Source organism: Anser cygnoides, chromosome 1 (assembly GCF_040182565.1).
Source record: "Anser cygnoides isolate HZ-2024a breed goose chromosome 1, Taihu_goose_T2T_genome, whole genome shotgun sequence".
In the NCBI taxonomy this organism is placed as follows: domain Eukaryota; kingdom Metazoa; phylum Chordata; class Aves; order Anseriformes; family Anatidae; genus Anser; species Anser cygnoides.
The window spans coordinates 35908618-35922909 of record NC_089873.1 but is presented as its reverse complement, the minus strand read 5'-3'; the positions used below and the strand labels follow the sequence as shown (position 1 = coordinate 35922909).

At 34.7% G+C, this 14292-nt stretch overlaps 1 protein-coding gene across 7 annotated transcripts in view; it reads left to right on the top strand.

The window, feature by feature from the left end:
• TAFA2 (TAFA chemokine like family member 2) overlaps positions 1–14085 on the top strand; it is a 197767-nt gene extending 183682 nt beyond the window's left edge. The window contains exons 5-9 of one of the 7 annotated variants that reach the window (XR_007163805.2): positions 805–1006; positions 1498–1616; positions 2465–2595; positions 2830–3070; positions 10201–14085. Coding sequence is in view for 1 of the 7 variants with exons in the window: in XM_048065420.2 (XP_047921377.1) it covers positions 10201–10212 (12 nt within the window). In the remaining 6 variants the exon portion in view is untranslated. The remainder of the gene's footprint in view (positions 1–804; positions 1007–1497; positions 1617–2464; positions 2596–2829; positions 3071–10200) is intronic. The other 6 variants (XR_010829405.1, XR_007163804.2, XR_007163811.2 and 3 more) reach the window with 6 other exon arrangements.
• Positions 14086–14292: the final 207 nt, after the last annotated feature.

Below are 14292 nucleotides of genomic sequence, written 5' to 3'. Positions count from 1 at the left end.
TGAGTTTGGAAAAATGCCAGGGAAGACCATCAAAGGCATCATTTTCTGAAATTAATATCAACATGATAAGCTATCTGCTTCTAAGAATGTCACAGAAACTTGTGACTTGTACATGTCAGAATTGCAGAAGAATGACAGTGAAATTTGTTGTCTACACACTACTTCAAGCATGGATGGTACATTCGCTCTGTTTTGTGCTTTATGTATTTATTTATCTTATTTAAATCAACAATAGTGGTTTCTCTTTTTCATTCTTTTTCTCTAATGACCAAGATGACAACGATAATTAGTTGGGAATGAGCAACCATAACTCTGACTACTTCTTAGTGAACCAGACTTTACATATTTTTCCCTAGGCAGTGAGAGATCATACTAATTGTTCATCTATGACAGCTTTTAGGTGAAAAGCCTTTCAATCTTCACTTTTCCTGCTTCTATTAAGACTTCTATTAAGGGTGATAGGGATTTTTCTGTTATCCTTTAAATCTGCCACCTTTCTTCTGTTTCTTACCTGTATTAGAATGATAGTGTGATGGGTACTCATACTGGAGAAAGGTAAAATTAGATTCCCTTAAAATAATTTTATATTCTCTAGATGGGTACCCACTACTCTGTCAGCACCCACTACTTCGCCTAAAATTTCTCTGAACATGGGAAAGTCTCTTCATTTGGAGACTCTAAATGGATAGAAAAAGAGAGGAAAATGATCAAAGTGTTTCAAGTTGATGACTGATTCATTGTTTTTAAACATTTTTTTTTTTCCTGCCTGGATATTGCTCTGCTGTTTTCTAACTTGTTTTTTAGTTGTCTTATATTCCCTCAGCTGTGGCAGTATTCGTGGAGCCAAATGTGAGTGCACTACCTCAAAATGCCAGCAGTGGAAGCTGGTAATCAAGTGGGGAAAAATCACCAAAGGAATCTCTGACGCTTGGGACAAAGGCAGAAAACACATCAGTACTGCACTAGCAGAGCAGCAGGTATCCTCATAGAGAAGATAAAATTACAGGTAAGGAAATAATTTATGTTTCTGTTTTGATCTCATCCAAATGGCTTATTGTCCATTCAAAATACCTGGAAAAATAACACACCTAGGGATAACACATTACTGGGGATAATTTGAAATTGAATCTTACCCAAATTCTGGAAAAATACATTACAAATTGGAAATACATTTTACCTATTATGCAATTTAAAACCTGAACTTTTTTTTTTTTATAGTATTAGAATATTAGTTTGTTAGAGGTTTCCCTTTCCAGTCAAGAAAGTAGGCATTTCTTTAGGTTAGTGAGGTAAGATTAGTGAAAGACAAAAAAACTCTGTTCCCATCTCTGCTTTTCCCTTCACTTTTCTCATAGTTGGTAGGGTAATATGACTCTTTATAATGCTTCAGTTTGCCTATCTGTTAAAAGGAATGAGTTTATTTTTATCTTCCATTTGAGGTGACTAGATGGTGTAAAAGAGAAGAAAATTACATTTATTTAATTAATTGTCTTGCAGTCTTTTATGCCACCATGCCGCAGTCCCACTATGGAGTTGTGATCACCACAAAAACCACAAGAGGATATATCCTTGTCTGAATTACAACAGTTGTTATCTGTTACAGAAAGTAAAATAAGGTTTATGTTTAAGTCTTCTTTCAATATAAAACTATTGCCTGTAAATGAAAAATTTTGTGAAGTTATAAGAATTTTAACATAAACTTGATTTCTCTGCTGAGTTATAGAATCATTGAGAAAGTTTAGTTATTTGCATTGTAGTGGCACTATTTTTTGGAAAAAATAATAATGAAATACATTTGAAAAACTAATGAATTAAATTTATCCTTGATATAACTCATATGTCTTCATCAGTTATACACTATGATAATTGTCCCAGTGAGTTGTATCAATTATGCTGATTTTGTAAACTATCACGTTCAAGGAAATATAAATCCAGAGCCATATTTACTTGTTTTATAGTATTTAAATGTGTACAGATTTTATTAAATGAACATGCTATCCAAGTTATGAGTTTAAGACTGTAATAGAGGTTTCAAATGATCTACAGTAGGACATTTAAGTTTAAAGATATAAAAGAAAAAAAAAAAAAAAGAAGAAAATAATTATCTGTTGTAAGCATTGTTTAAAGAAATTTAGGTGACTTTTTGAGGTATTGTGTACCCCTTTTCAGAAGAAATCTTTATCAGCAGGTCCAAAAACTATCTCAAATATCTAGATCGGGAAGTAGCTGCCTGAATTGAATAGCATGATTTGAAATGTGAAAAGTCATCTGTTCTTGTATGATGTTTCCTGTAGCTTAATAACCATAGAAATGACTATAAGTAGAGTTCTCAGAATTATCAAATTTTTCAAACTTTATACTTTTTTTTTTTTTCTTTATATATATATATATGGGAAGAACACACTTAAATCTTTCATTTAAAAGAAAACACATTCTGACCTCATGCCTCTTTTCTGTGTCACAGGTCTATTCATGGACTTATTTTCAAATACCTTTTCAATTACTGTTTTATAATAGTTAAGAATTGCTGATATGCTTGCAAAAGTGAGAACCAATGCTACCTATCCACTTCTATTTGATTTTGGTGACAAATCAGTGAGTTTGAATTTGAGTATCTTTAAACCTTTTCCTTTGAGATTATTGTTATTGTTTGGGGTATTTTTTGAGACCATGCTCCTTTGCTAAGTGAATTTACTCTGGTTCTGCAATGTTTTTTCCTGTCTTTCTGCACTTTTACTAATAACTTAAAGAAAATTCCATCTAACCCAGTTTTGTGTTCTATAACTGATTCCATAATAGTGTAGTACTTGACATGTGTTTGTTTCTTAGGCAAACGTGTAAAACTCTTCAAGTCCGAATGGAGAAGTAGAGAAAGGAGGGTTCTGCTGTGCCTGATGACAATTTTTGATTTTTCCACACACACAAAATATTCTGGCTCCACGTTGGAGCACTAGTTGCACTAGTCTTGGTCGGATTCTAAGGAAGGGCCAGAACGTTCGTTGAGGAATAAGGAGTCAAACCACTCCAGAAAATGTGTTCCAGCCCTGGTTTATTACTCACAGAGCAGCAGGTGTGTACAAATACAGGTTTACACAGTATTAACAGGAACTGTTGTACCTTACTCTTCATTGTAGTTACTGAGTTTGCTACAGGTGCCCAGGAATCATTGCTTATTTGGGCAGGACTCCAGGAGGGTGGTTGTGCTGTTCAGCAGCTCCAGCGCATCAGTCAGATGCTTTTGGGAGCCTTTAAACATCTTTCTTCACTCCCTCTCCTTTCAAAGGTAGATCCAATTGATGAACGTGTGTTTCTCACTCTCATAGGAAAGCATGAAAAGAGAACAGTGCTTAAAAAGGAAGTACTTCTTGGTACATTCAGCTAGGTGGTGCTTCATAGTTGAAAGTTCAGTATTTCATATTGGATTACTTAGAATTTAGAAAAAGATGGGAAAGGGGATTTCTACTATATCCCTAAGATATAGTAGATGTTGTCTGTTTAATCTAAAAACCATGCTTAAGATGAAGAACTTGGTTGTTTTCAGAAATGTATGCCATGCTCTAAACCATTTTACTTCTACCTATTTTTCCAGACCTAGCTGTAAAATCACTTGGCACATGCTTAGTATACGTGGAGCAGCTGGAAAGCTCAATTTACATGTGAAAGACCTTTTAGTTTTCCTTATAATTTTTAACAATGATTGTCTAGGTCTGCATTTTTTAACCCCCAAAATTTCCAGCTGAAATCATTAAGAGTATTGGAAATGAAATATTTGTATCATGAAATACAGAATTATACTTCAAATGGCATGGTGTGCAATGAGTTTTCAATATTTTGTTTCTTTCTAATGGACAGTCCTAAGCATGAGAATTATCACAAATGCAATTCTGATTAGTAACAGTGTAATAAAAGCACGAAAGAATTAAGAACTTTAGAGTCTAGTACTTATCAAAGCCCTTAAAAACTTCGGGGCCATTTAGCTCTACTGGGAAATGACCTGTTTAATTGACAAAATGAGCTACAGCTGTTTGCCAAAGGACATACCTGAGGATCTAGAATTCTAAAGTGCTCTGTTACAGGCTTTCAAACATGTTTAGACACACTTTTCAAACTGCAGTGCCTACAATAAACTTGAGAGAAACAATTAATGCTTTTGAGTCTTGATATCAAAAGATACGTACGGCTGAAGTATTATGGAGCAGGAATAAAACATTTGAAGACTTGAAAAAATGTCTATCAATACTTAACCCTTACTGAAGGTAAATTAATTCATATAGTTGTCATTACATATGTTTTCAAAACTGCTCAGAAATGACTCAAATTTTGCCTCTTGTCATTAACCCAAGCCAAATAATGGTCTGTGATATTGAAACAACAACCTGTTTCAGAATGCTCAGTTCTCTGCTGCAGTTACTTTATCAAACATACGCCTGGAATATGGCTGAACCACTTTAACTACTGTCAGACTTTTGAAATGGTTCCTTGTGCCTCCAGAAATTATCATAGACACCCAAATCCACACCTATCTACTGTTAATTGCATATTTTTGACCTATTGCAAAAATATCCTTAACAGCTCTTTTTGTCCAGCTTCACCATTAATTAGAAAATAAATTACAGGATTTGCATGCTGTGAGGAAATTGTGAGCCTGTTCTTTGTTTACATTTGCTAAGTACTTTTGAGTATCATAGGTACAAGGTAGCACCTTCCAAGTTTAGAATGTTGATCTGTTTCAGGAAATAAACATGCACAAATTGCAATGCAAATTGTCGCTTGCCTTCATAAGCCACATATGAATAACAGTGCATGACAAACACTGTATGGATTTTGAAGTCACAGGAATTAGTAGGCTTCCATATGTTCAAAATATTCATTTCCATCCTGGACTTTCATTTGTAGAGGGCATAGGAGAAAAAAAATCCATTGACAGATACTTGTTTCTGGTTATATGGGCACTTCTGGGCATTTTAATATTAATATTAAGCTTTCACTAACAAGTTGTTTCTGTCGTGGAAAAATATGACTGATATAACTCTCTTCAAGTCTATTCTGTTTTAGGAAATATTTGCTAAAGAATTATTTTTTTCTGACTCTGTTTTACTGATTTTTGGGTGCTTCTTTATGTTCAATATGAGAAAGAATATAAAAATAAGGACACAAGATACATCAAAATGAACTGCATAAAAATAAGGGCTTTCTTGGTACATGATCTCTGTCTAATCTCCAAGACGTGTCTTGGAGAACAATCCATAGCTAGGCATTGTCATAATGTGTTGCTTTCTTAAAAAAAATTATTTAAGGGATTCTTGTGACATTCCCTGTATTTAGCTTGTCTCATGTTGTCCATTAAATATATTTGCGAGAACCTTTTTATTTTTTAAGAAATACCCCCACCATCTTTGTTTTCCATGGTCTTTTAAAATTTTGCAGAAGAATGCTATGGGTGCCAAGATGGCTTTTCTTTGCCTCATGAAATTACACTTAGCACAGGGTGAGCTATTCATTGTTAAAAATATGTGATTTTGTTTCTCTGTCTTACATATCTGAAAAAGAAGAAGAAGATAACTTGACAATTCCTGAGTGTACTCAGACAACACGCAGGCTATGACCATACACATAATCCTATACTATAAGGTTGATGGAACAATTCTGATTAAAAAGGAAACAAACAAACAAACAGCACCCCCCCCCCCCAATAAAACAGTATTAAGTTCTTACTGTCTCTTACATTTATTTATATTCTTTGGCTAAAATCCAGAACACAGGATCCATCATCCTGCTGAATCATATTAGGGTTGTAAAAGCACCCATAGATGTCAAGTTCCTAACTTTTAAGCGCTGAACTTACAAACTCATGAGTTTGTTTTAATATAGATTTTGTGTACAGTCTGTGGTAAACATATAAAAAAAATTGATAGAGCTGCCAGTCAAAAAATTAGTAATGTAAAAAGGTGTGTTATGAAATATTCCAGCATACACTGACATCAACATATCTATTTTCTTCTAACAATTATTAAAAAAAATAATTAATTTCATGCCTCATTTGCATGTATGTGCTATTATGTAGTTAGAAAATATTTTATGATAAATTTATTTCTATAAGAAATAAAAGATTTGTGCTATGCCTAATTGTGACCCTGTAACTTTGATGCTTGGGTGTATGACAGTTAGGAAAAGTGCTTTCCTATTTCAAGAACATTCACTCAGTCATTCTTTACATCCTATAATCTTGATTAAAAGTATCTTTTTTTTTTTTTTTTAATGGAAATCTATTCTGATGAAAGAGAAGGTGTTATCTGCTGGATTTCACAAGTGAGGACATTTTTCACATGTTGTCAGCAGCCCTGGAATGGAGGCTGTCCAGAAGATCTCCTGAGCTGGTAGCTTTTCTAATGTGCTGCCTTTGAGATCACTTCATTTCTGGTCCATTCTGGGTTACACTGGCAAATATGTTTTACTGGAAGATTGAATCTGTTCGGAAAATTTAGTGAGCAGAAGAAATGTGGAAAAATTCTGTTATATTTATTTATATATTTTTGTTTTAAAATAAAACAAGTGAGTTCACATACAATTACAACCAATTTACAGCGGCCACTCACTAATTTAAAGTCTGCAACAGCAAAGTAATTATATTTTAAATGTACATTTAGCACAAGAAAGTGAAGAGAGTCTAATGTATTTGTGATATAACAACCGTGTGAAAAATATATTAGCATAAAAGGAGTAATTATGTTCCAAGATCGAACAAATTAATTCAAATCAATACCTAGGATGCTTAAAGTTCTAAGTATTTTATTTATTTATTTATTTATTTTTTAAATTTGTGTTGTTAAGCAGCAGCAAAGTTAATATTCATACATATTAATTATTAACTGAAAAATTGATTTGCACCCATTCACTGTGTTACAGTTCTCTTAGAATTTTAGAGATCAGACATACCACTCTCAGTCCCTCTTTCGTTTTAAAGACCTTTGGCACAATACCTTGCTTCCTAGCTACTCAAACCAAACAGCTTTTACTTTGTCCAAAATTAAGCATTTCTGGGAATAGCATCACTAGATATTAGCTACAATTTCCCTTCTTCTCTATGAAATTTCCTTTAACATCTGAGAGGTCTCTTCTCTCCTTAATGTGTATGGACTTATAAGTTCCATTAATGGTAATGGCTGATGTGTACTTGCTTATAACAGGTATTACCTTACTACGTAGAGGCCAATGCAGACCACTACGTGTGTGTTACTCAGAGTGGCAATGTATGAACTGTACATTAAGGAAGAAAAAAAAAAAAAAAAAAAAAAAGGAGGGCAAGTGGAATAATAAAAATTCTGTTAAGGTGTTACGTTAAAAACTCCAATTACGTAGTTGTAAAATCTAGGAATACACAGCTTGACTTCCTGTGCTGTTTGTATAAACAAGATGACCTTTGTATAGTGTTAAACACCTGATGTAAAGCAGAGATTTGAATGGCTATCAGATTTTTTTTCTTTACATCTGCTGTTTATCCTATGCAGTAGTGTTTGTTGCTTGTATAGGGATATTTTCACAATACAATTGTAGAGCTAAATGCAGGGAGCAAATAGGCCTGCAGATTATGATTTTAATGTGTTTCACTCTGTCTTCAGTGACTGAAGAGGACACATTTAGACTTTCAAACAGCCATGTGACTGAGCAGTCATATGTGTCTGAAATTACTCTTTCTGCTAGCTACCCATACCTAAGAGCATACGTTGGTAGAGCTGGATGTTATAGAAATAATAATGGTTGAGGCTGGGATCTGGTCCAACCTTCTATTCAAGCAGGGGCACCTAGAGCAGGCTGCCCAGGACAATGTTCAGGCAGCTTTTAAATGTCTCCACAACCTTGGACAGCCTGCTCCTGTGCTCACTCACCTTCAGAGTGAAAAAGCATTTTCTCAAGTACAAAGGGAACCTCCTGTGTTTCAGTTCTTGTCCTGGCATGGGCACCACAGAAAAGATCCTGGCTCTCTTCACCCTCCCATTTCGCCCTCCCATTAGGTATTTATATATATGGACAGGATTGCCCCGAGCCTCCTCTTCTCCAGGCTGAACGGGCCCAACTCTCTCAGCCTCTCCAAGGACTGGTGCTTCTGCCCCTTGATCATCTTGACGGCCCTACATTGGACTCTGTCCTATATGTGCATGATTCTCTGCTTGGGGGGCCCTGAGTGGACACAGCCCTCCCAAGTGTGGCCTCACCAGTGCTGAGAAAAGGAGAAAGAGCACCTTCCTTGACTTTGCTTAATACAACTCAGGTTACCATTAGCCTTCTTTGCTACAAGTGCACATTGCTGGCTCATAAGCAACTTGGTCTCAAAAGAGAACTGTTATTCTCTCTTTTCAATAACAAATATTTACTCTGTGTGTATGTAGGCAGAACAGATAATTCAACTGAGTTGCTGTGACTGTGCCTGTCCAGTTATGCCTGTGAGGAAACCTGCCTCTGGTTCTGCTTAGTTTCTGGTCTACTATGTGGTGCAGAAACGTAAGGTGCTTTGACCCTGCATCTACATGGCCTTTCTGGGAGTCTCACATCATTTTATCTATCTTTGGTGTGCTTTGCATCAGCTGATTTACCAATTTTTTTTTTTTTTTTATATATCTATATATATCAAGTGAAGTGAATAAAATTCCACCTGCAGATAGGATCAAACTGCATATTTTACATTATGTATCTCAGTGGCACCTGGGTCCATGAGTAGAATTCCAGCTTATTACAGTAACACACACACAAAACCCCAAACAAAACAAAGCAAAACACAAAACAACTACCAAAGCAAGCTAGCAAACAAGCAAACAAACAAAAAAAAACAACCAACCAACCAACCAAAAAAAACAATAAAATGCTGCGTCAGCCTTTTGAGCTTTGTTACAGGGCATAGAAATATGTTGCTTAACTTTTAAATTAATTCTTAATTATTTATTCAGGCAATCTTCCACTATAGAAAGGCTCACATGAGGCAGTTTCCAACAGCAAGAACAAAAAAGAACAATTAAATAAATTAGCTCCTGTATAATAAAACCCACATAGCACAATTTTATTATGGCCTCCCTAAATGCAGTTCCTAAGGAAAAAACTTAGTGAAGGCAAACTGAAGTAATGAACTCCTAGAACAATCCTTTTAATATTCAGCTCCATGTTCTCTGCAGAGCTGATGAGAGGTGTATGCAAACAGTTTTGCTGAGGGCAAAAGAATGTTTCATCATTAAGGAGCATGACCCTTCTCTCTGAGATCAAAATGAAGAGCATATGCCCTTTGATGTCCTCAATTGTTATTGTGACTGATCCAATTGGGTTGCTCATCACAAGTTGGAATGTTGTCCCCTGACACTACTAGATATTAAAATGTTACGTGATCATTAATTGTACCCACTGACACAGCAGAAATATTCCTCAATGTTATGTTTCTTTGATATGATGGATTTATTTATTTATTTGTTTGTTTGTTTGTTTCATTCAGTGTTTTAAATCATAACCAGACACAGGAAAAGTCCAATTACTGTGAAATGCTTTGCCTTCCTCTCTTTCTCTGTGATCCTTCTGTTCCACTCTTGTTTCACGCTAGGCTAAGTGAAACCTCTCTAAGTGAACTCCTTGATAGCTATTTTCTACCTTGCATATATCAAAATATATCTATCTTTTGTTTACGTATGCATGGTTTTTGTTCTGTTTCACCACTAAGTGGTTATTGCTTGCTAAAATATATTTAACACTTAACAGAACATTGCATTTTCAAGTAGCGTGCAAAGAATGGTAGAATACATCTCGAATATCAGTCACTGTTACATATAATGGCTAACATTTTAAAAGCATTTTTGTTACCATGCAGTTCTAACCCTGAAAAGGATGAACAAGATATGAAAAGTTTCCTTAAACCAATGCTTTTAACATTTGTGGGTTGATGATTTGGGACCTTCAGATTTTCTTTTCCATTATATTTTTTATGTATGGTCACATTTTGGTTTCTCCTTGTCAGGTCCAACTCCAAAAAAACACTTAAACACACATTTTAACTTGGGGAGAATCCCTGTCTAAAATAATTGGGAATTATTCACTTATTTAAAAACAATTGAAAGTCCTTTGCTGGATAGAGATCTTATTTTTCAGTCTCAGTTTCCGGTACTTCAGAGGTAGATTCTCTATGTACATTTTGATTTTCTGATTTCTTTTTTTTCTTCTTTACAGGTAACCCGATAGCTAAAGACAAATCAAGTCAGTCTCAAGGCTGATAACATTAAATGCCACACATAGGGATTTAATTCCTCCAGGCAATCATTGAAGTGAAATTTTATACTGCTGGGGTGTATCCTTCAGAATCAATGAGAACCTGGTTTGCGATCAGCAACAGCCTTGAGATCAAAACTACAGGAAAGTTATTTTGAACTTCTGTGTCACAAAGATTTCAATGGCTTGAACTGTATACACTTGTAAAATTGCACTTGCTGAGGAATTTGCAGCTGTAACCTCAAGAGGTGATATTCAAAATGTGCAGAAAAGCAGCAATCATACGGATTCTCCATTCCAGACCAGTGACTTCATCATCCTGATGAAACCAACCTCTGAAATGTATTGGTTCCTTCTCTTTAAAATGATCCCTGGTCCACCATTCAGATTGCTGGTGGGACTGCACACTGCTTTAATTAAATTTCCGTTGCAGAATTTGTCCTCTGGCATGGCGCAGTTTTAGACATTTTTATCTGTATTCTAATCTTGGGGCTCTGAAGGGTACATATTTCAACATCTTGAAGTTGCTTTTGTTATAGGAATGGAAATATATATCCATTGTTAATAATTATTGTTGACAAGTAATAGTTATCGGAATACATCAATCATATTAGAATGTATAGTCAGGTTGACATGTTTCCCTAAGGCTAACCAAGTACTGCAGCTCTTTGGCAGTTAAAAAAGTAGTGGTCAAAACTCAATTACCACTTCCATTATAAGGCATTTTATAACTTTAAGATATACATTTCAATTTAGTTTGAAGGAGATGAGTGTTCCTGTACTTTACTTTCCTAACCTTTAATTCATTGAAATTCATGGTAAGCAGTCAAAGACAGTATTTCATCCCTTTTTGTAAAGGTAGGCAGGGTTGTAAATGAGGTTTGCAATTATGAAATTAGATGGTAATCATTCAGAATTTGTCTCTTTTTATTAAAAAATAAAATCTCTTGCTTGAAACTAAATACTGTTGGATGCTTATGTAGATGTCTGCTCACTCTCTTTGGTATGAAGGAAAAAAGTCCTAGTGCTCTCCCAGATTCACAGTTCATGAGTATTTTGCTTGCTTACTGTCATCCAATTCATACCTGATCCATGCCAAGATCACATTTACTTTTTTTTTTTTAAATTTTCCATTTCAGTAGCAATTTTTTGAACTTTGTGATGTGCTAGTACGTGAAAAATAATCCTCAATATTTAAAGGCCTTAAGCATCTATGAGCTTTTTACTAAGTTATTACAGAATGTATAATTTTATACTCCATTTAATGTATATTGTACCATCTGTAATATTGATAGAACAGAAATTTGGCAATTCCTTTTACTGACACTACATAAGCACGCTGGCTTACAGAGTAAGGGAGTTCTGACTGTATGCTTTGGTGCATTAAGTGAAAACCACACACACTTAGTGGTAGGCAAAATATATATAGGGTCAAGCTTATTTAAAAGTCCTGTGTGGTTACCAGACTTTCAGAAAAAAGAGAGAAACAATTTTATCATTACAAGCCATTGACATGGCTAGGTAGTTTTATATTAACTTCCATGATGGATGAACACCCTGGAGTGCTCTGCCTCTCACAGAATCCCCTGCTGTTCCCAAACCATTTCATTACCTCTGTTGTATTACTGCACAGGAGAGTTAAATAAAATAAATGATTGTTTGGAATAAAATTGAGGAGTATATCATTCTGCTGAAAAATAGTCAGAAATGTTGTCAGAGAAAGATATTCTTTTCTGATTAAATTTCAATTAGGATAAACTGTAGCAGCAACTAGGTATTTCAGTATGTTAGGATGGATTAATATTGTATGGATTTGTGCTAGCAGGTGCAGGACAGAAGGTAGCATCTTAAAAACATTGAGACAGTACAAAGTATAAATGTGCTATTTTGTAAAATCTGAATATGGCCTGTCTTTGGTCAAAAATCTGCATCATGCTTCTCAATATTTGTTTTATTTGGTTCTTTGTTCTTAAACCAACATTGAAAATACTGTATTATATACAAGTGTAACACATGCATATCAATAAGTGAAAATAAATGGATTTTCAAATATACTGAATAGATTATCTGCAGTAGATTGCTGTTGTGAATATTCATGACAAGTGAATAAAATTGTGATATAAAATAGAGTAACCTACATGGATGTTCGCTTTGAAGATCTATTCTGTTTACCTATGTAACAAAATAATTTTGTTCAATGAGTAGGAATCTCAAGGGTTATATTAATTCTGTATTTCTTCAGTAGGGCTGGGCATATCTCCCACCACATTGAAAGGTCCTTCTCCAAAGGAAATTGATCAAATGCAACTGTTCTAGCATTATCATGGGGAATTCAAGTGAGCATATTGTTGTTTTCAGACAAGATTGAATACAACTTTGTTTCTTTTTTTTTTTCCCCCAGAAAATTCATGAAAATTTCTAATTTATACCTTTTCAGTATCAACATAACATGGTAGATATTCTTGAAATGGTAATGTTTCAGTTTAACTTGTTGAACTGTTTAAAAACAATCAAACCAGTTCAACACTGATCTCTGGTGGTCCATCTCAGAGCAAGCTGGAAAGTTCAGATGTCCATAGTGTCTGTTTTAGTAGACAGTGTCTGTCTTTGGACACAGTATGTGTGACTAGATACATTGTGAGTATTCATATCATAGGAATCTGGAGATTAGTTCTGCTTCAAGTTATTTTATGTTTTATTCCTTATATTCTACTTCCTAGATTATTTGATGTACCCAGCTTCATCTGATGACAAAGATGATCAGGCATAATAATCAGAGGAAAATCCATGTTACCTTTTGAATTTAGTAATCATCAAAAGCTCTGAATCATAGGAGATTATGTGGTCTCAGTCTGCAGTTCCATATGGCAATGCACTCTCAGGGAAAGAAAATTCACTGCTTTGTTCAAGCTTTTTGAAATGACATGTATTGGATTAGTTCAACTAAACAAAAAGGAAATCTTGATACGAGTCTTAATGAAAAAATTTCCAAAATGGATCTAGTAAATATAAAATAGGGCTTAAAAAATTTAAAAAATCTGCATCAGATAGGTCTGTACTGAAACTAAAATTGTATTATAAAGCTTGATATTTTGTTAGGTTTCATAAAAATATAAGTAGTTTTGTTGTAGTTGTTGTAGTTTTTTCCACATTATGAATGTACGGCTGGCTTTTATAACTATCCAGATAATGCATGGGTGTCTGTAACAACAAAAAAGAAAAATGTGATTGGCATCCCTTTCTGTTGATTTACTGCCTCCTCCTTCATGCCCTGAATTTTACAAATCTGTTGTTAACCAAGATATTGACAAGGGAAAGTAACATAGTTTTGGGCTATAACAGCAACATTGCTGTAATCTCTAGTTTCTTTCTGCCAATAGATAGATAGGTCTATAAAAAAACGTCACACCTGAACAATCTGATGTCACTAAATGATTTCTCATGGTTTCAGTGGTATTAAATGGAATAATGAGAATTATCTAATCACTTGGTTAGTCTTCATAACACAGTTTGTGTCCTGAAAAACTTTTGTTTATTCTTTTATAGCATGAGAAAATATTCCCAAATTATATCTTTGAACTTGTTTCCATAAGAGGTTACATAATTTTCAGCTACCACTTTACAGTTGGTCATTGCAAATATTTTAGAAAAAAGGTCTTCTATGGCTGGTAGTTTTGAATCTTCTGTATTCATATGGACTTGTTATATGGTGATTACAAGAGGTAGTATATAAAAAGGCAGAATTATCCACAACTTTATTTTGACAGGTGATGACAGGTGTTGCCAACATCTGTTAATCCAAAACTAACTTAAGACCATCTGGCAGGAGGACCATTGCTAGTGACAGCTGGGAACTATTTTATAAGGAAATGATTCACTTCTTCTTTGTCAGACTTCTGTGAGTGGGATGCCAGGCTAGGAAAAACCATTGTAGTATGTTTTCATCACCAGAGATGCAGGTTGTGGGATGTGGATTCTGCATACTGTTAGCATCATGTAGAAGTCCAGGCTGGGGCTTTGTGTGATGGTGGCAGAAGGTCCTTTGGTCTGTTC